The sequence below is a fragment of the Bacillus rossius genome, chromosome 1 (assembly GCF_032445375.1).
Source record: "Bacillus rossius redtenbacheri isolate Brsri chromosome 1, Brsri_v3, whole genome shotgun sequence".
In the NCBI taxonomy this organism is placed as follows: domain Eukaryota; kingdom Metazoa; phylum Arthropoda; class Insecta; order Phasmatodea; family Bacillidae; genus Bacillus; species Bacillus rossius.
In genome coordinates, this window is record NC_086330.1 from 327,583,051 (window position 1) to 327,606,044 (window position 22,994).

The following is a 22,994-nucleotide window of genomic DNA, read 5'->3' on the forward strand; positions in this document are numbered from 1 at the left end:
CTTTTAGGATATAGTCATTACGAAAATAACAATATTAACCTAATAACAATAATCAACTTAAAATTAGTAATGAAGTACTAAATATGATTTAAATTTTCTATCACTAATTTTATGATACAGTCATAACGAAAATGAAAGAAGAGAGCACCCCACACTTTTAGTTGTACTGAGTTATGGTTAATTATTTGGCTGCTGGACAAAAAACTTCAATTTTAATATAATTTTTGTTTTAATTTTTGGTTTATTCTAAGATAAAAGTTTTTTTTTAGTTTTTTAACTATAACTTTTTAATAAGTTCTTAATATATTTGTAATAGTGTTACGAACTAAGACAGGGCCGCGACACTCGCCAGGTTCTGATCTGGCTGGCGGCCTTGCACGGCCACTGGAGACACGCGCCGTGTCATAAGGCATGCCACGCGTGCCTGGCCATATTACCCCCTCCATCTGCGCTCCCCACTAAACGTTCTCCATCGGCGATGTTATCTATCGCTGAGCGGCCTTGGGTAATTCAGAGGGCCACCACGTGAAGTGGCGCTAATGGGCGCCAACCCTTCTGGACTTTTAGGGCGTCGGGTGGACCCGGGATAACACGACTCGTCACAGTCGCTCTCGTCAGTTCTGGCAAGACGACCCACTAGTATAAAAGGGCGACGCTGGCCTTCGCGGAAGAAGTTCCGGGCGAGTTCCGCGAGTGAAGTAAAGTGCGACCCTCCTCGAGAGTGGCGCGACGCGGAGTGACGAGATCGAGAGAGTGCGACTGAGTGGCGCGAGGCTGTGTGTGAGTGAACGGGCGCAAGGGTAAGGGGCGAACCACTGTCGAGCCTAGCTCCAGCGAGGAGTGCGAACCGTGCAACTTGACAGACACTGAGTTACTTGCGAATAAACATTTTTTAAGTGCCAGTTGATTGGTGATCGGACATATTTTTTTTTAATTACAAGTATTTATTAGTAATGTAAATATTAGTAATTAATAAAACGTAATTGGGAAACTGAATTGTGCAATCCCTTTGGAACCCAGTTCTTCCCACATAGGTCGTATCAATAAAAACATACATGGCTACCACCGCAGCTAAGTACTCGGGCTCCTATTGGTCGCTCGGAGCGACGTGCATTCCCGAGCTGATCGGCACTGGTCCGTCTCCGTCCGCGTGATCAGTAGAGACCCGGAAAATTCGCTGGTTCATTTCGTGTTATGTTAAAATTCAAATAATTATACCTTAGTGCTGCTTCTGTCATTGCTTCACTGTTAATCTGGAGGACTGAGGGCCAATTAGAGATCCTCACTCATAGAAGTGTCGAATCACAGGCCACCCAGTCGAGACTACTCAACAAGTCAGCAGCCAATGAACAGTTGGCATTTGCCCGAGTCTGTAGAGAATGTTGGAGTGTATCCTGGAGGTCATTGAACCCGCGAATTTTCCGGGTCTCTAGTGATCAGGTCTCGGCTCCCCCCCCCCCTTCCACCCCTCAACAGAGCTGTCGCCGCCGACGCGGGCGAGCGCCTCGGGTGGAATCAGGGCGCGCGGTCTCCCGGCCGGGCGGGACACAGCAGGCGCTCCCCGTGTGCCGCAGCTAAGGCCGCGGCCGGCGTCAAATATTCACGAGTCTCCTCCGTGCAGAGCTTGGCGTGACGCGATCCCCCGCGAGCCGTATCGAGCCAGGGCCGTTGCGCGCGGTCAGTACCTACCGTCACGGCCTACCGCTACGTCTCCGATTTTTTTTTTTTTTCCTTTTTGTAAATGGAACAGACTTATTCATCAAAAAATCACGGTTATTTGTAAATTTGCCACACTTACATAAAAAAAATAGCATCATTAGAAAAATGGTGTTCGCGTTGATTCTTTCACGGGCATTCGTGCTATGATAAAGTTATTTGTAAACCATTCCCTTAATAGCTTCCCAAGTATTGACGCGCTCATTAATAAGCATAATGTAACACAGAAAAATTGTAAAATTTTCGAATATTCGATTGTCTTTTCTTTTAAGTTAAAATGGTTTTGCTTCAATTAAATATCAGTTAAATTGTAAAAAATTGTACGCCAATTTTCGTAAAAAAAATCAGTTTCATCTTGAAAAACGTATTTCATACGTCTTTCTTATAAAATTGCATAGTATTTCTTGGCCATTGGATTTCAAAGAATTCTTTGATGGGTGTTCTAAAAGTAGGCATGTAGGTACCTGAAAGCAACTAATACAACCAATGTTTTAACTTTCAACTATTCTCTTTTTTTTTGAAAAAAAAAGCCCTTACACAGAAAAGAAAATCTTTGTATTTTTTACAAAAGATTCCTTTGGAAACCAATTGCCAATAAATAGTTGGTAATACTACAAGAAATATATTGTTACTTTGTGCAACACTTGGGTTAGTTTATTTTTGCAAATATTAAATACGATTAACAAGATGATACTTAGTATTTCTGACGAAAATTGGCCTAACATTTTATATATAAATTGATTTTTCTTTTTAGGATAACATTTTTAACCTATAACAAAAATAATAGAATATTAAAAAATTTGGCTTTATTTTGTTTCACCTTGCTTATTAATAACTGGAACGCTATTCAGGGAACGGTTTACAAATAACTTTAACTATTGGAGTTACTGGGACAACACAAAGCATAAATGCCCGGGTCAGAATCCGTTCATTGCCTATTAATAAATAGTTTTGTACTATAGCGGGTAAAAAAATAAACTGATATGAAGGCAGCATCCTCTTGCAGACTAAAACAATATTTCGGATCCAAATTTGCAGCCTCCAGCAGACGAAAACAATATGGCCGTCATTACATCATACTGGCTGACGTAATATATTCCTTGGAACTAGTGGTGAGATGTCAGTATGCCGGTTGCTTCCATAGAGGAATGGTTTGTCACCATTTTTAAACAATTGACCTCACCGGGGTTCGAACCGAAGACTCAATTTTGCAAGTTAGTTTTTTTATAAAAAATGTTATTAATTAACTTTTTATTAATTTTGTAATTTTTTCCCAATTTTATAGCATGGAAATTATGGATTATTTAGATGGCGGTCCATTTTTTAAATCCTAGAAGTTCTTTTTATTAAAATTTTATTAGGTAAATTATTTTTATTGATTTTAAACATTTTACCGATTTTCTAGCTTAATATTTACGCATTTTAAAGATGGCACAGGTAACGAAAAGTGCAACGTTTCTAGAATTTCAGATGGCAGTGTGAAGTAAGCAAGATTTTTCATTAAAATTTTATTTCAATTTTAATTAAGATTTTTTATTAATAAATGACATGTTTATTCTCGCCGGGAATCTAAATGAGGACCGAAATAGATTAAGTAACTAAACATTTAAAGTAAGCAATTTTTTATATATTTTTTTTTAGTTTTTTTCGGAATTTGTTAGTGGAAAATTAAAGATTTTCAAATTTACGGTCAAGGTTAAGGTCACATTCTCTGCTGGGGCTTTTGAGAAAAATTTCCCCACTCAGAAGAACTGCCCACTCTGAGGAAAAGTACGTCTCCGAATTTTTTTTGAGAAAAAAATGGGAAACTTCCCCTAAAAAACGGGAATTTTCCTCCCAAACTAGGGAAATTTTTAGGACTTTTGAGTCATTTATAAGGAATTTTGAGGAAATTTGACACCACGATGGCCGCCGTGACGTCACAATCCAAGATGGCGGCATACTCCACCGTCACTACACCCTGAACCCTGCCGCAGGAAATACCAATATATACTACTATGATGCATTTCGTTTTCTGTCTCTACACGTTAAAAATAAACCTGCTCATTCTTACAACTTATAATGATACATCATCTGTGTCGTTTTTTGCAGGCAATGGGTACATAGAAGGCACGGAGCTGGATGGCTTCCTGAGAGAGTTCGTCGCCAGTGCGAATGCTACTGACGTCAGTCCAGAGGTGAGATATAGACAAAATTATTGTACTGTCATTCAAAAAGGATAAATATAATTTTTACTGTCAATTCATGGATTGATTCATAGATTCATTAATAAATATAATTTCCATTGTGATTATAAATACGATATTAACAATCGTAGTTAGTATTACAAGTGGTCTTCCTATTGATGAATTAAGTATTATATTTTTATGAAAATATTGGTATAGAATGGAATCATGCTATTATTCCTCCAATTAATATTAAAAATAGGACGTATATAAATCAAAATCATTTATATATCTTATGTTATTGTTAAGAAAAGAATTGTTTAAATAATAATTACTATTCATACTGGTACATAATGTTTGATGGTTTAAAAAATGAGTCAAGACACTGAGTTAAATCTTTTCAAATCTCATGATTTCCACGGTCAGTGAAATAATAGTATGCAATTATGATATTGAAAGTGGCGCAAAATTACTATCAAACTATTCAAAAAAAATATTTTGAAAATGTTTTTATTTTCAGGAAAAATCCTTCACTAGATGACTTAAAATTTGTTAAGTTCTATTTACGTTTATAAAACTAATTTTCAATTTTCTGAATCTCAAAGTAAATTTCGTACAATATCACGTCTCATAGTGAAATCATGCTGTGATCAATGAAATTTGTAGCGTCCGAATATACCCATTTTCCGGATTACTTTTGTAGTCAATTTTTGGTCGCGTTTGGATTTCTGTCAAGCATTTTTTCTTTACTATTCGGACCTACAGTTTTTACTTACATTTTTTGAAAAAAAATTTATATGAATTTGCTACGGTTTCAATTATTCAAGAATTTTAGACAGCAAAATTAATGAATTTAGATGTTATGATCTAATATCAAAAATAAATTACAATTTTTATAAATTAATAACATTGTATTTTCTACAGTGCCAAGTTTACTTCTGAGTGCTGTGTGTTCCATCAAGGGAGTAGTATCTAAAATAATTTCGCTTTTATAATTTCTTGTTTTTGCTCACCCTCTTTATAAGAAAGGCGACAGAAGAGATGTGTACAACTACCGTGGCATCCCTCGCTTCATAGTAACCAACAAGATCCTGTTGGAAGCTCCTCAAGCTAGAGCAGAACAGCAACAATAACTGTATTTACCATTGGGAGAATGCCAAGTAGGGTGCAGGAAAGGACGCTCATGTGCCGAACAAATTATGAATCTTAAATCCACCCTTTCATAACTCAAGCTTAGAAACAAGAAGGAATACTACTCGATTTGATTCAACCGAATCAAAATCCTGAAATAACTGGGTTTGGGCAACAAAAACAAGAGAAATAATTCATCAGACCCTAATCAACACTACCTCCAAAGTGAAATTCAGGAGAGAGATTTCAGATGCATTTAAGTCAAGACCGGGTAAGGCAGGGAGATGGATGCACTTGAGAAAGTCATCCGTGAATGGCGCAAAGAAATGAGCAACTAATGTGTCGAAAACGGGGTCAGATTATGCTTTAAAAACATGAAACTGACAGTTGAATGTTTAGAGTTTGCAGATGGTCTCTCCATTATTTTTTTTTTCAGATTCCCTAAATACAACAACAAAGCAGATCAACCAACTCCAGACATGTAAAAATTCACGGGTTCAATTATATCTAGGTTATCTTCCGTAGTTCTCTTCTTACTCGGGCAAACACTACATGTTCATTGGCTACTGACTTGTGATACGTCCCAACTGGGTTGCCTTGTGATTCGATGTTTCTTTGGTTAATGGACTCTCATTGGCCTAGAGTCCTCTAGTTAAATTGTGAGCCAGTAGCCGAATCAGCCCAAAGGTACAGGAATTTGAATTTTTGCATATCGCTAAATGAATATGTGGATTTTTACGGTCCCTACAGATCAGAAAAATGTAAATGGCATATGAGATAATTAAGTGCATCTACAACAATAGATCAGTATCTCTAAATGCCTAGCTGAGACACTACTACGCAATCTTCCTACCGGAGGCCTTATACGCTGCTCGGTGAAAGAAAACGGCGAGTACAAAAGGCCACCATAAACGCTACACACTCGTGGAAAAAATAATTGATACTATGATGAGGAGGAGTGGGATTGTATTTTATGATCACGTAGCATGAATGGGCCCAACGAGATTGACAAATAGGATCTTTACCATATTTTCTAGAAAAGTAAACCAAGGGGACCTGATTCACTGAGGTGGAAAGAGATTTACAAGAAGTGGGGATCGCACGTGATGATATTCGAGAGCGTGAACCCTTTAAAATGGAACTTAAATCGTACCTGAGTTTCCAAAAAAAAAAAAAAAAAAAAAAAAAGCCTAAGCTTGAAACAGGCCAGACATTGACTCAAGAAAGGAAGCAATAGCATAGAGAATAAACGCGGTAGTACTGAGCAAATGTTAAAGCCCGAGGAAAGAAACAGTTGGATTAATGTGGTCCATATCTTGCCGTAACGACAAGATAAATAACCATATTTTATTATTTATGAAACGTTTATTGATAAATAAACGTGTTTTAATATGTTCTATAAACTAAATACCAATTTACATTTATAGCGTAGAATGAACCATCAACAAGTTGTCGTGGTGTATACAGTTTTGAATTAACTGTTAATATGTAATCTTTGTCAACAAAACTCATTTTTACATGCTTTATATTAGCTTCACCTGTATGTTTGTCCGCCGTCTGTAACTCTGTCTGTCCGTCTGTAACTCTTTCGACTAAGTTTTCTTTTCTTGCAAAGCACATACTTTTACCAGTTTCAATTGTTCCTTCCTCTGTGCTAGCCTTTCAGCTTGCTTAACTATTTTTATTATTACATGCTTTATATTAGCTTCACCTGTATGTTTTGTTGTCCGTCTGTAACTCTTTCGACTAAGAGTGAGTGGCTTATCACTGTAAAATGTCCCACCAATTACATTACGTTCGTTAGCCGGGCGGTCTAAGGCGCGCGACTTCAATGACGTAAGCTTTCGGATTCAGCGGTAGTGGGTTCTGCTCCCGGCCACGCCGAATAAATTTTGTTTTCCCGGTAAATTATAAGATTATATCCATATATCTAACTGTAAATGATTCGGAGAGACTTTACCATTTCTTTGTGACGTTGCAACTCCAAATAGTTATCTCAGATGGTAATAGGTAGTGTCGGTAACTCATTTCCCTATGATAATTATACATAAATATAGTTTAAAAAACTAAAAAAAAACATGCTTTTAAAGAATATCAAACTAAAAAGTTAAAAATAAATATAGTTTAAAAAAACTAAAAAAAACATGCTTTTAAAGAATATCAAACTAAAAAGTTAAAAATAAATATAGTTTAAAAAACTAAAGAAACATGCTTTTAAAGATTATCAAACTAAAAAGTAAAAAATAATTTTAAAATTTAATTTATGACAATAGTATATAAGCAATACTAGTATAAATGAGAAAAAAGCATGGGGCGCTTAATATACAAAAAATATGGCACAAAGCGCCTCAAGTTTTTTTTCTCATTTATACTAGTATTGCTTATATACTATTGTCATAAATTAAATTTTAAAATTATTTTTTACTTTTTAGTTTGATAATCTTTAAAAGCATGTTTCTTTAGTTTTTTAAACTATATTTATTGTTTAGGATTTCATATCAACAACAATACATTTTTGGTTTTCCGAAAATGCTGAAAAATTCAATTTTTCAATTATTGGGGGAAAATATATTTTTATCATTTATAAATGGCTTATATTTAAAGAGTTTTACGCAGATTTAAATATAAATAATCATTTAAGATTTCAAAAATTACCAAATAAATAATTTTTCAGTCAATAAAACCTTGTGCAACCAATCAACTATAGTAACATAAAGATTTTGTTTAAAATCATATTTATCGAATTTATTTGGTTTTATTGTTTTGAAGTTAAACCCTGCTTAACCACGATGCCTTAATATCCAACTCAACATGTCTACTAAACAGGGTAGTAGGGATACCAGGCTGGTAGACCGAAGGTATAGTATTTTAACATCAAATTAGATAATAGATAAAATATTTTTCATGAGTGGTAAATTTACTTTCAAGACTTAAGGACTGGTGATACTTTCACCATCATGCTGTTTAGAGTAACAACAAATAAAAGACACCGCCTGATCACTCTGCCAAGGACTCCACAAACACTTCGCTATTTTCATTAGCCATGTATTTTCTTGAAGTCAACGCCATATTTGGACTAATCGCATCTCATGATTACCCAACAAATACTTTATATAAATATATATATTTATATATATATATATCGGAGACGAATTACTCATACTTGTGGTGCAAAGATTTTGCGTCGCTTAAAAAAGCAGTTCATAAACACTGTCGGCTCACTGAAACACTCAGAACAAGCTGATCATAAACCAACCGAGGAGAGGTTATTATATAAAAAATATATTATGTACACGTACTAAAATTATAAATAAACTGGTAATTTTCCTTCTATTTCAAAAGTTTGTAGCAATTCATGAATAAATCACAATTTAACAGTAGCGCAGCCCTGTAAGCAAGGAGAAAATAATAATTGATGACCAACCTGTTTATTTAAACCTTTTTCGAAAAAAATTAAATTTCATCATGATGTTCTTTCGGCAGCCATACTCACAAATAAAACGTGTTTTCTATACAGTAGTTATCTCATATCTGAAGAAACGTTTACATACCAAGATATATATTTGCATAATTGTAACTGAGGTGCGGACGAATTACCTTGAGAAATTTCTGCAAGGTATTCAGTAGCCTACTCAGATCACAGATCGAATGAACTCAAGCTTTTTTTAAATTTTCATTTACTCCCAAAAAATACTTTATTTTCCATTTCCTTGGACATGTTCAGTTCAATTTGGTATCAACAAAGAAAAGGGGGGGGGGGGATTTTCTATTTATATCTTTTTTTTTTTCGGTTTTTAAAGGCAATCTTTCCGATGTCTTACACACTAACAGTAATGAATAATCAACCTCTTGCATATTTCTAGTGCCCCGTCACTCAATTCATCTCTTACCTGTCAAGGGAAAAATTGGTCATTTGTCAAGCATTTAATTTGTTCCTGCTGCCGAAATATTATTTTGCGGTTTCATCCTTGGGTGATTTTGAAACGTCACTGAAAGTAATCCAATCTTTGATGCTCCGTATTTTATTTGAAATATTTGCCTGTAAATTTATTACGATAGATAAATTTATCATGTTTTTTCTCAAATGTTCTCAAAAGATATTTACTAAATCATCATCACATATATATTAATACAGTAAGAACTCAAAGGTATTTATTTATTTATTTTTAGCAAAAACTACACTTTTAATACATATAAATTTGGTATAATTATATAGATCAGCTTTTTATTATTGAGTATAAAATATTTTGAAAAATTTTATTATTGAATTATATTTTTATTGAATTTCCATATTATTAATTAATATTTGTGTGTTTGTGTATTTGTTTGTTCGAGTATCGCGCAAAAACTACTGGACAGATTTTGATTAAACTTTTTTTGTTTAAAAGCTTTTATTTATAATTAAAAACGGGTAAATTTTTATCTCAATACTATGACGAAAGCCGGAAAGAAAATAATAAAACCAAATATTTTTTACAAACAAGTGCAACCAATATAAGGCGAGCTCTCATTTATACCAGCGTCCACTTCTACCAATACTGCTATTTACCTCGTGCACGATCTAATTTATTTATTCTCTCACAATCAATAACTAGTTCACGATTGATGATAAACTTTTTTTCCTACATGAAACAGCAGGATGACGCCTCACCATGTTATTCCAGCGCGTGGCACACATCTGTACGAACATTGTTATAAAACAGTTCACGAAAGATGTCATCTGGATTTTTGTTCCAATGTTAAACGACACAAAGTATAATAAGTAGAGCAGGAATTACTTTCAATTAAATAATTCTCCTAAATAAATTCTGTTTGAAAAGTAATCACTATCTAACGTCTTCACTTACAAAATTAACGTGAATAACGTGAATAATTTATAATTTATGTTAAACTTCTATAATTATAATTGTTCTGCATTCATTACACACGTGTGAAAAGAGATAATACGCTGCATTTTCTTAAATTACGTATGTTAATATTTTTTGTAAAATAATTATCAATAAAACATGTTAAATAGTTCAATACAACTCAAAATTAAATATATATATATATGAAGAGTAATTCCTCTGGCTGTCGTCACAAAACAAAAAGCTATTTTCTAGATATATTTCAATGACTAGTGAAATACAGTTTGGGAAATCCTAAAAATTGTACATTAAAGGTTGTTTTTTTTCGCGAAAGAAATTAAAACACTGTCTGACGATCACAAGAATTTTTGAAACGCTTATATGGCTTTGAAGCATTTTATAACTTGTGGTTTTAAAGAAAAAATAAATCACCTTGCGACTATTCGCACTAAGATACATACTAAATATTATAAATTAGCATATCATAATTACGATCGATTGTGTGACCTATTACATTTCGAAAATATCTTTAGTAAAGTTCTGGTGAATAAATGTTTGACCATACACCAAATGAAATAAATGTGTCTAGATCTAATCTATAGGAAACATAATTAATTAAAGATAATTGCAAGAAAATGAAATAACCTACAGTGCGGAATAGTCATCAGCCAAATGAACTTAGCAAATATTTTTGTCAAAATTGATTGACATCTCCGTTTCCTCAAAATCGTCGGTTAAGCTGCAAATGTTAGTGCAAGCTGATGTATAAAATATTATTGTCCATTGTCATCTAGAAATAAAAACACAAAATTTATCACACAGTCACTATTAAAGGAGAACAGCAAGAACAATCGTGTACATTCAAACAAAACATGACAACATATGACTATAAAAGTGCAAACGTAAGTTTTATCGGGAATAATGTGCATTTCTTCGAGCCAAATAGCTAAAAGTTTCAGAATTCAAAATACATGATGGTTATTCACAGCACTTTTAACGACTTCGTTGGAAAATGTTTAACTAAGCAACTAGTTGCATGCATTCTGAACGTGTTTCGATCGGGTTTATTCATTTTTCACACTAAGCAGTATTTGTCTGAACAACACAAGTATATTCTACGCTTGTTTGTGACTGACATGGCTAATAGGATGTCCGAAAGCGAGTATAGTAGCAGCAAGCAACTCAACAGGTAAATAAAGTTTACTTACCGATTAATTTTGTCCAAGCGAATGGCAGTACTGAATAATTTTGGCTATGATAGCTTAAACATACAGTTAAATATCCAGCCTCTAGTTCAAACCAAAACGTAAACATAAACATTGCAATCGATTTAAGATAAAAACAATCGATTCGCGATTAGCCTAACAATAACGTTTTTTTCTCAGTCCAGTAAAAGTTTATTAACATGGCTATATACTTATAAAAAATACTAACTAGAACTAACCTAGTTGTGTCACGTGAACTTGCTACAAGAGAAGGATGTGTTGAATCTTGAATGAAATTGTGTAAAAGAAATCTGTTACGCCATGCGAACATAACGACTCGGAGACGCGCACCAGAAATTCGTTGCGTTTCACAACTCCAGTTCAACCAGCTTGATCCTCTTTGTGTCGCTATGAATAGCGTCGCAGCAGCCTTCACATCTTCTCATCTACCATCGCAGTTTTTCGAGCTCTGCTTTATATGGTCCCTTTTGAAGGCCTCTACGACTTTTTTTTTTCGCCCGTGGCGCACATAACGACGGAAATAGGCGAGCTGGAAGAATGGCTTCAGCCTCGCTGCTAGTCGCCCCCGTTCAAAGAGACGTTCTCAATTTTTAGAGAGGGAGTTGAAAGACTCCTACCATGTTTCAAAAAAAAAAAAGGTGAAAGGTTATTTAATCTTCAGAATGAGGCGGGTGGGTGTTTCAGGTCTAAAACCATGTCAGGTTCACTGAAATTAATATGGAACTCATAATTCGAGATGTGAGAGCTGAAAACTTTTAGGTAATTTTGTGGGACTAATAAATAATTACTAGGTGATACTAATACGAAAAAATTGATTTTGTAAGTACCGAAAAAGTTCACATTGTCTTAGTAGAATTTGTTTATTCAAGTCGATATATTTCCTTGATTTTTTCCAAATCTATTATTTATGACTTCTACTCAGAATTCTATCTTAAAATAACACTACATTGACGTTCTTTGAATTTTTATTGCATTGGGGAAGATTGATTGAAAGCATTATTTTTGACTCATGAAATCGCTATTTTACACTGTGTGTATTAGAGAAAACCTTAAAAATAAAAAAAAACTAAGATGAATTCATAAACATACAGAAAAAAAAAGATGTGAGCGAGTCTTTTAGTACTCGCCAGTGATGTGTAACATCTAACCTCGGTAACAGGCAAATTCATGTGTTCTCATGTAGCAAATACACCTACAATACGAAACTCGGACACTAAATTTACCGAAGAAGTCTTTTTAAAAAATGTCAAGCGTCATAAATATACGCAAATTGTGTTAACAACTACATTTCTGCATGCAAATCACAAGAAGTTTCCACATCCGCCGCTAGAATTCGATACGGGAACAGCTATGTCGACTGTTGAATCATTCCATTTGCAGACCGAAATTTTATACTATGTATACAATGAAACGGCTCCTAAAAAAGCGAAAACAAAACTTAAAAAAAAAAAAAAAATACGAAAACCCGACTTTGAACATGATTTTCAACAAGTAATTTTATTAAAATACTGTCCCTCTAGTAAATGTTTTTCAAGCAATTAATACTATACACTTTTTTATGGCTTTGTGAACTTTGATTCTTGCCATCAGCCACAGATGGCAACACCGTGGTTATACATTTCCATTTCATGTGACTTCCGTTCCATTCCGAAATTACTCCTACCAAATGCAGTAATCCAAGAGATGAGATGTTACACATCTAAAAGTCAGTTTCAGCCATGTCAGATGTGCTGTGCTGTCTATGCACAGATATTTGACATCAGCTGGTTTTGGCTTGTTCTCACGAGTGCTTGTGTATTCGTCTTTGTCCGTTCTTCAAGTTTACTTTATGACTCACAGTGTACACTAGTAATGGTGTTAAGTCTAAAATAATGATTAAAATAATACTTTTCGATGTTTCGATTTGTGAGGCCCATCTTGAGACCTAGTCTTGTGCCGACATAGTTTTGAACATGTTGGTCTCACACGTAAATGTGTGTTTTTTTGGTTTTTATCCTTTACAGATATTTATGTAGTTATATTTAGAAAATGGCATTGAAAATTGTAATTGTTTGCATTAATCAGTTGTAGAAACACAGAAAATTTACCTGTAGTGAGTGACCACAAGACAATTAGTCAGGCAATATATTATTTATGACTATTTGTCTGACCTTATACACATATTACACATCGTGTGAAATATATCTTAACGCAAAAATCAACTACAAATAGTCATTTGTGCTGCAAATACAACAAAACAATCGTGAAAATTTTTACAGGAAAAAAATAATTGAAAATGCAATACTACTTACAGTGTGAAGTCGAACTTCACTTGATATTTGTAACACTGATTCTCTCTGGTGACCTCGGTGTCTGTGGCACTTCCATGTGGCAGGGAAGTCTACACTTCACAGGGATCAGAGACACTCCCAAACAGTTCTGAAGTTCTCCAAAGTTTGATGATCGCTCGTGAAAAAACAACCTTAAATAACCAACCTTTCCTTTTAGTTACGTAACCTATCGTCCCGGAAAAAAAATATTATTTTTTATTCCTTTACCCAAACCTAACCTAACATTTTACTTAGGTAAACTTCGGAACTGTGTTGTGGTTGTTTGCTTTCAGCCCTGTGAACCGTAGGCTATTTCCATGTGACGAGGCGAGTCCTGGTGGTTCAGTCACTATTCCCACTCTGTATTCAAATCCCTCAATGACGCGGGGACTTATGGGCTGTTTAAACGGAAATGGTTCACGGAGCCGCGAGATATTTACGTTTCACTATCCACCTTCCGCTTCCACAGAGCACGGGAATGTATTAAATGGCAACCAAGACAGTACATACAGTTTACGAAAAACTAATTTAAACAATTTTGCAAAGCAAGAAAATAAAACCGTCGGCATTCTCATATATAATAGAAATAACCATAATGAAATGTTAGAACACTATAAGCTATTGTCCCTGAAAAAGTTTTGAACGTAAGGTAAACAAACATAGCTGCCACTGCGACTAAATACTCGACTTCTATTATTGGTTGCACGGAGCAGTGTGAACGGAAGAGCTGGGCATTGCCGACTTAATCCGTACGAGTCCGTTTCATGTGAGATCCGTCTCCGTTTATGTGATCCGTCTTCGTTTTCGTGTCATTGTGGATCGGGTCTTATGAGCACCGGGTGTACGCAAAGTTTGGAGCCAACTTTATTTCTCGCTACCCAGTAATCCTGTAGCTGTGTAATGCAAAACCTTAATTTTACCTCCAGCGTTTTAATCATGCCAACCTTCATACCACTAGACATTTCAAACCAAGAGCCATGACATTGTAAAACATAAAATGCATTATTTAGAAAAATATTTGAAAATATTTGACAGCGCTACTATTAAAACAGTATGAATTTTACAAAACATGTATTTGAAATACACTATACAATTCTGTGGGAAATTTAACGTAAATCAGTGGTATCCCTCCAAAATTTGTTTAGGGAAAATTAAAATAAGAAATGTGTGTACGAATTTCGGACGGTAAATTAGCCATTGTTAATTACAACTGTAAATGTTTAGTAAATTTCAGCATAGTATTTAAAAAAAATTCCAATATTTTGCTTTTAGCATCTATATAAATAACAAATTTAATGTTCGTTCGTTCAAAATCTTAAATCTCCGGAAGTTCTTCACCAATTGATTTAAATTTTGACACATTATTTCATTTCAACATGTGCGTGTTTTGTATACTTGTGTTATACGTGTGACAGGTAAAAATAAAAATAAAAATTTAGATAGGTAAAAATGTATATATGAATGTGTGTTCATCTACTGTTTTGTAAAGATAATGATATAGGTAGGAAGATATTGACATAGAGAGAGAAAGAGAGGGAAATTTACAGATATAGAGAGATATAGAGAGATAGAGCTATATATATTAATGTAGATATATATAGGAAGATATATTGATATCGATACATAAAGATATATAGATAAAGTGATATTGAGAGATATGAATAGAGATGTATAGATCAGTATAGAGAGATGTAGAGATATTTTATATATAAATATAGTGAGATTTATAGAAAGACATATAAGTATAAAGAGATTTAGAGATAGAGATAGAACAAACAAATTACAGAAACATGAAAGAGGGATAGCAACGCATGCCGGGCATTAGCTAGTTACAAATACATGGTAACTACTTTTCATACAGTTTGTTTGTAAAATGTACGTAAATTCTTCGCTGGGTGGAACACCGCGGGCAGCATTTAGCGTTCATATTTCACGAGCTGTTCATTGGCCTTTCCTCTCATGAGCCCTCCTCCACGAATTGTCATCGCGTGACTGTCCTTAACCCCGTTACATCCGATACTTCAGGTTGTCCGAGTCCTGCCATCGATCTTGTCGATTTCTCGCTATTGACACGGCACCATCCTTGAGGTCTTGAGCCTCGGAGGCCTTTGCGCGTTTGGAAACTTCAGTCGCGTGCCTTCGCGGTTCGACTTGCTCCTTATCGACCGCTACACGTTCGCCTCGTTGAGATAAAGTTGAGAACTCTCGACCTATCGACTGTCGAGACCCAGTTAGAACCCGGCAGGCTCGACGTAAGTTGGTAGAAATTTTGTTAAATTCATTGAGACACAAATCGTTCTTGAAACATAACATGAATATTATCGGTTGGTATTCGGTAGTACACTTGGAGGGTTACAGCGCCGAAGGTATGAGATAACTAGGCGTCTGTGGTGTGAAATTAGGGTCAAGCAAGTGTCACCGCACCCAGGAACGTAAAGTGAACGGATCAACTAAAAACAGTGAGATCAAGATACTTAAAACGATACAATGTCGGTACGCATTCGACACAGCCGTAAACAAAATGAAATTTTGCATTGAAAATTTTAATTTCCTTGAAGTATGTAGTTTTGACTACGTTATGCGGCGGGCACTTGTAATTATTATGTAGGTGAATAATACACAAAAAAATATTTTCTGTACTTTTACAAAAGATACCTTTACAAAAAAATTGCCAAAATTGTTTCTAAAACCTTAAAGATATTGTTATTTTTTACGACACGTCGCTGTGGTTATTTTTGCATGTATAAAAAAAATTTCGAGGTAATATTGAATATTTCTTACGAATATTGAGGCATAATTTTAGTTGATGTTAAATTCAATAACAATATTTGTTAAACTATGAAAAAGATAATCGAATATTTAGCTAGTATACTTTATTTTGTTTAACCGTGCTCATTTAAATGCGCAGTTAATATTGGAAAGCTATTCAGGAAACGGTTTTAACTATTGAAGGTACTGGGATAACACGAAGTATTAATGCCCAGGTAAATAATACTAACCCAGTATGACTACGAACACTATTTTGTATTGATACAGTTGTTTTCAAGTAAATGTACAAATTAACAAATATATGTAAATTTATATTTATGTTCCATTTACAAAAAAAAAATATTACAATATAAGTTGCTTCCTTGCCGTCGGTTATCACTGATTTCTTACGCAATATGCCTGGTGTGAGTTAAGTTCTGTGTTATAGCTTCGTTATATATATTTGTTTTTACGTCTTGTCGGCAGCGAAGATATATATATATATATATATATATATATATATATATAAATATATATATATATATATATATATATATATATATACATACAAATGTCCAAATATTGAATAACATGTAGCATATAGCTGACGACAAAATGCTACAAAACAAAAAAAAACACAATGCTCATACATATATATATATATATATAGAGTGAGAGAGAGAGAGAAAGAACTGAAATAATAATGTAAAATTACAGATATTTGTACATTTAAATGAAAGTAACAAAGAGTTATACAAAAAATTGTTCGCTGTAATAGTAGTTCTTGCTACAAGTCTTGCCTGGGAATTTTATGTTTTATGTTGTCCCAGTTCCTTGTTAGTTCAAGTTATATCTGAACTAGTCTCTGAATAGCTTTCCGGCTACGCACATAGTGAAAATGATAAAACCAAATAAAGGCTAATTGTTTAAAATGTATCATCATTTTCACGATTAAAAAATAATAATGTTTGTACAAAACATAAATCAAAATTTAAAATGATGCAAAAAATTTCTTGTGCTTATACATAAATGCAAAAATAACCATAGCAGTGTGTTGTACAAAATTAATTTTTTTTTAAATTCCAGTTTTATAATTTGTTTCTTGGCAACTGGTTTCCGAAGGAAACTTTTGAAAAAGTACCAAAAAAAATTTCTGTTTTCCTTGATCTCTGAAGACACATCCTTCCCGTGGGTGTGTGTGTGTGTGTGTATGTGGCTGGGAGGCACGACCTGATTGGTCGCCGCCCCGCTGAGCTGTTGATCCAGGGAGCCTGATTGGCTGTCGATGAGGTGTTCTCTGCGGCTGAGGAGGGGCTCTGGGGATTCGGCTTCCATAAAAGGAAGGGGGTATATTGTGTAAGAGGGGAGGCCAGGGAACGACGGATTTCAATCGTTAACGGGGGTGGAGGGGGGGGGGGTAGGACATGACTGGGCGATTGAAAATGTTTCTGAAAAGAAGTATTTTCGGAGATATATTTCACTAGTGCCTGTGGATCACAGCAAAAACGGCATGAGTCGCGTAATCACAAACTTGTGGTTACCTCACCGTTTCAGAAAACACATGCCAAAATTGATGCATTATTTAATTAATTTGATTTTTAACCTTGGTTTTAATCATGCGGGTATTGAAACTACCATGTTGGAGCGACCGATAGTTAATAGTGCTTTAGCCTTGAACCAGGTTCCAGAAACTTAATACTTCTACTTGCACGTAAAAAAATGCTCTTCTAATAAAATCACGTTAAATAATTTGTCAGGATAAAAATAATTGAAAAAAAAAATAATTGAGATGTCTTATTATTTAAAATATGCTTTTTAAAAATATATTTACATAAAGGTAAAAATTAATAAATTCAAGTGTTTTTCGGTTTTAAAATTTCATATGAATGACCCATATATATATATCTTATATATAAAATTCTCGTGTCACAGTTTTCGTTGCCATACTCCTCCGAAACGGCTTGACCGATTTTGATGAAATTTTTTGTGCTTATCCGGTATCTATGAGAATCGGCCAACATCTATTTTTCATCCCCCTAAATGTTGCACTAAATTTTTTTTTTATTTTTTAGACAAAATTTTTAATTTCTATTTTTGGTAGGAAATCACCATGGCAACGGCTGTTGCTTTGTTGATGCTTCATTCGTTTCTATGGCAACGACTATTTCATTGATAGTGCAGTCCTCATCACCGTTGAAATTTTGCGGGTACTTTAAATATCAAAAATTGCCCTTTTTTTTCAAGTATATATATTTTACAGACTTGAAACTTCACAGTAATGTTCCTTATGTTACGCAGGATGACATTTTCCGAAAATTAGATCCCATGGGTGGTTAAAACCAGGCAACAGTTCATGCCTTCTGCGTCTCCATGGCAACGGGTATCGCGCGGCAGTGGCGTACCCACAAGGAGGGGCATGTATAATGAGCGGCGCAAGAGTGATCTGCCTGTAGACTGCCGTAGCGAAGTACGGGTACATCAGTTGTACGTTGCGTGCACGAGTCGGGAATTTTTTTTTTATTTACCATTACTGTAAATGGGAGATGTGGCTTAATTATTTCCATTAGTATAGCCGTGCGAAGCCGGGTCGGGCAGCTAGTATATATATATATATATATATATATATATATATATATATATTTGATTATTCATTCAGAAAATTTACATCATTAGGCTGGAAATAGAATTTCTTTCAGTAATTTCAGAACATTACGAAAAAACCAAAATCATAATTACCGGACTGGGTTTCCAAACCGAATAATCTTGTTCACAACTCCTGGTATGAATTGCAATTGTAGCACCTAGTTGGATTCACTATAATTTTTTTCGTAAATGAGTCATCAATTTTCTTGAAGAATTAAAGATATTTGTAAATTTATACATTATTAACACGAAAACAACCGTATTACTAAAAAAAAAGGTGTTCTGAGAAATAATGGGTTTGTATTCTTATCCGGGCATTTATGCTTTGTGTTGTCCAAGTACCTCCAGTAGTTAAAGTTATTTGTAAATCGTTCCTTGAAAACGTTTACAGTATTAACTGTACACATTAATGAGCATAACAAAAAATTAAGTCACATTATTAAATATTCTATTATCTTTTCCATGGTTTAAAAATATTATGCTTGAATGAAAGATCAATAAAATATAAAATTATGTGACCAATTTTTGTAAGAAATACCCAGTATTATCTCGTAAAACGTATATCATACACGCAAAAATAACCATAGCCATGTGTTGTACAAATTACGTAATATCTTTCTTGTAGTATTACAAACTATATATTGTCAACTGGTTTCCAATTTAAAATTTTGCGAAAATACAGAATTTTTTGTCATGTGTAATGTAATAACATTACACAACGCGTGGTCTCATATAGTTGTAAATTAAGTATGTAATAAAAATCTCAAATAAGTAACGGAGGGGAAATATAACTAAATTCAATTGTCAATAAGGTAGTCTTCAATAATTTTATCAGCTTTCTATAAACTTGGGGGAACAACGAGTTAACTCAGACTAACACAGCATCTGTAGAAAGGGTATAATATTAATTGCATTCGCTTGGCCAAAAAATAAACCTTATTTTTATAAGACAATACTGGGATGTGCCACCTACAGCAAATCTCCCTTTACAGAAAGGTCCTGAGAAGGCTGGTAAAGGAAATTTTTTATTTTTTAAATCTTTTTAAGGAAACTCTGTTCACAATGTAGTACGGTTTAAATTAAATCATACAAATAACGCGTAACTTAGAATTTCTCAGGTAACTTCCATAGTCTTCTATTAACTCAACTTGGGGGAACACAGTAGCTCTGAAAGCCATCTCAAGGCAACTACAGGGATCTCCTGCATGAGATGAACATTACTTATTCAAACGCAATTATTTACATCAGATTTCCGGGATCGGTATGTTTCCACAGGTCGCTTCTGGTTGCAGTCAAACTAACCCCAGGGCTTGAATTAATTAAATACAATTTAATACTAAACTCCGTAAAAGCAAATATTATAAAGTCATTCCAGGGAAAAATGTATTCTTAACTTCCCTCTCAAATTTTTGTTAGTAGTCAGCACACAAGTCAAAAAGACAAATCTCGTTTTTAACTCTGTTACCTAGGAAAAAAAGTTTGCGTGTTGCATCAGCGAAAACAATGTGTTTGTTGGTGTAGCTTTGCTTTTTACGTGATATCTCAAGACCGGAAAAATCTTTCAGGTTTCTAGCCGTACTCTTTAACAAATAAAATAAATAATTCCTAAAAGTTCTTAAAAACATTGATAAAAATAGCATAAATGCAGGCAATATGACCTACCATGAAAATCCACGTAAATGTTAACGAAGGGAACTGCTAAACGTAGACTTAAATTATCGTGGCTTAGCGAGAAAATTTTATGCTTTACACTTTGAAAGAACTTTGGTCACTTTGCTAACCATTTAATGTAAGTTACAAAACTAAAAAAATTGGGGGGGGGGGGGGGGGAAGTGTTCCATGAATCCATCGTATATCTCCTAAATTAGTTTGGAAAAATGCCAAGTGCATAAAAAAATTTAACTTATTTATGTGAAAAATCAAATCTATAGGAAATTTAACTTATTGCATGGCAAATTTCCCATGTATTTTATAGTCTAATAACTTATATTTCATGTTTAGGAACATTACCAAAATGTATGAAAGTGAGAGTGTTTTCGGAAAGATTTTACTTTTAACTCATGTTCTTAGATAGTATCTTCTGATATAACCTCTAATATGTAGGGACCAGCAAAATTTGCGGGTTCAGTGACCGCTAGGATGGCATACACTCACTGGATGCTGTCTTGAGAGACGTCCCAACGTAGTATCATGTGATTCGTTACAGATTTGGTTCTGTTTATCTCACTGGCCCAGAATTCTCCAGAGGAGTTGTGAGCCAATATCAAAATCATATTTGGGGTATAACTATTTTAATTTTATCCTCTCGCGAAATGGAATCACGAATTTTTTCTATATCATCTAATAAGTCTATACAAGGCTCACAAAGATCTCAACAAACGCACGACTAAAGGCGATATAGTTTAACTATCGTGCTCTTGTGTCTTATACCGTAGATAAACAACTGGCCTCAGAGCCCTGTGATGAGGGAAGCCATTCGCCTCTCACCCAAAATGATGGCTACTGACACAGCAGACGCGTCCAGCGCATTACAATTTAACATCATTCCCTGGGTGGGTTGTGGTTCCTGCTTTCTTCGTAACGTCAGTGAGAAAAGTAGGCAATATTTGTGCTTGTCTGCGCTAGTGCTGCATACGTACTTTTGTGACTCTCTGACGCCGACGTTTCTGGTTTACGAAAATACTTATTTAACTGATGTTACACACTGATCACACTATATGGGTTTAATGACCAAAGTTCTTTCCCCAAATATAAAGGAAACCATAAACTTGGTTTTAGGTACCATATAACTATTCCCGCAACACATGAAGCTCTTGCAAACTAATACTTATAATTTTGAGTAAAAGAATCATTCTGTTGTTTGCATTATTACAGAAATGTTTTTTTGTCCATCTCCACATTAGTCTTAGTGAACAAACCCAACAGTGGGGCCACTTTCGCTCCAACGTGTCCATTCAGGGTAAAAACATTTATGGCAGTCGTCCTGTCCAGAAATAGACGTTAATTTACGTTGGTAGGCCTATAAACCTACGTTTATTTTATAAGATTTTTTCATAAACGTTAACCATAATGACTTTCCCCCTTGAATCACACTGTTAGAAATCTACGGACTCTTCAACGAAGATTTTACTCCAACCAAGAGATCTTAATTTGAAATAACTGAATCTTCGTCGAAACTACTACCAAATTTTGACTTCCAGTTGAATTTTTCGTTCTTAACAAAGTTAAACACGCACGTGGACAAAATAAGAGTGTTCCTAATGTAGACTTAACCAGTTTTTGAAAGTTTTTCTAGTATACCAAGAATATTCTTTCGGATTCATGTTCAAAGTAAGTAAACTCTGGGTCCGTAAATTTACGAAGTTCCCTGGATAATTTGTAACCATTGTTCTTCGATATTTAGAGGCGAAAATTTTAACAATGTCAGACCAGTAAGATTGGATGTTAATTCTCAGTTTAAATTCTAAATAATCATTTGGTGCGCAAATATATTCTTTGAGGGTTCATGAAATGTGACACAAGTTCCCAAAACTAATTCAGTCTTAAAAATCTGGGACGCAACATTTTTAATCACCGCAACATTGCCTACAATCGTGACGAAGCACCTTCATTGCTGTTAGTAGGCCTAATTAAGTTTCAGTGAAAGTAAATTTTAAATGTAATTTAATTGTCAAAGTGCCCCAAGCTGATTACAGCACGAATACTGTTGATTTTATTCTCTTCCCAATTGGCTGCTGCAGTGTTGTCGTTTGCTTTTCATTAGTCAAAACAAACCTGACCCTCTTTTTATCTATAGTCGGGATGGTTTTTAGGCGCTTTCTACAGTGTAACGAGTGATCTTCCTCTTTCTTTACCCGACACCGGCAGTTTGAGTTCCAACGCGGGGCTATTGATCACTCCAGGGATGCAAGTCAGCTGCTTTCTTTCTCTTCGCGAACAAACGGGAACTGGAGCAGAGGTGAAAAATGAAGAAAGTTAAGTTGCTGTCTACTCAGGCGACCACAGAGGGTAATATGGGTTAAACCATGTAGATATGTAACTTTTTTTAATTTATCAATGTGACATTAAGATATGAATAATTAAAAAAAGGAGACTAAACACGACTGATGCTTTTATAATTCTCACTTGACTGTTGCTTCAATTGCACTGCAGAGTCGTAAAAAGGCTATGGGACAGACTTTCCACCAATGACTGAAAACCGGTGTGCTT

General features: G+C 34.6%; 1 protein-coding gene across 1 annotated transcript in view; it reads left to right on the top strand.

Moving 5' to 3' along the window:
* The window catches only part of LOC134528011 (calbindin-32), a 349,487-nt gene that overhangs the window by 268,778 nt on the left and 57,715 nt on the right, over positions 1-22,994 (top strand). The window contains exon 3 of the mRNA XM_063361169.1: positions 3,808-3,893. Within this exon, the coding sequence (XP_063217239.1) occupies positions 3,808-3,893 (86 nt within the window). The remainder of the gene's footprint in view (positions 1-3,807; positions 3,894-22,994) is intronic.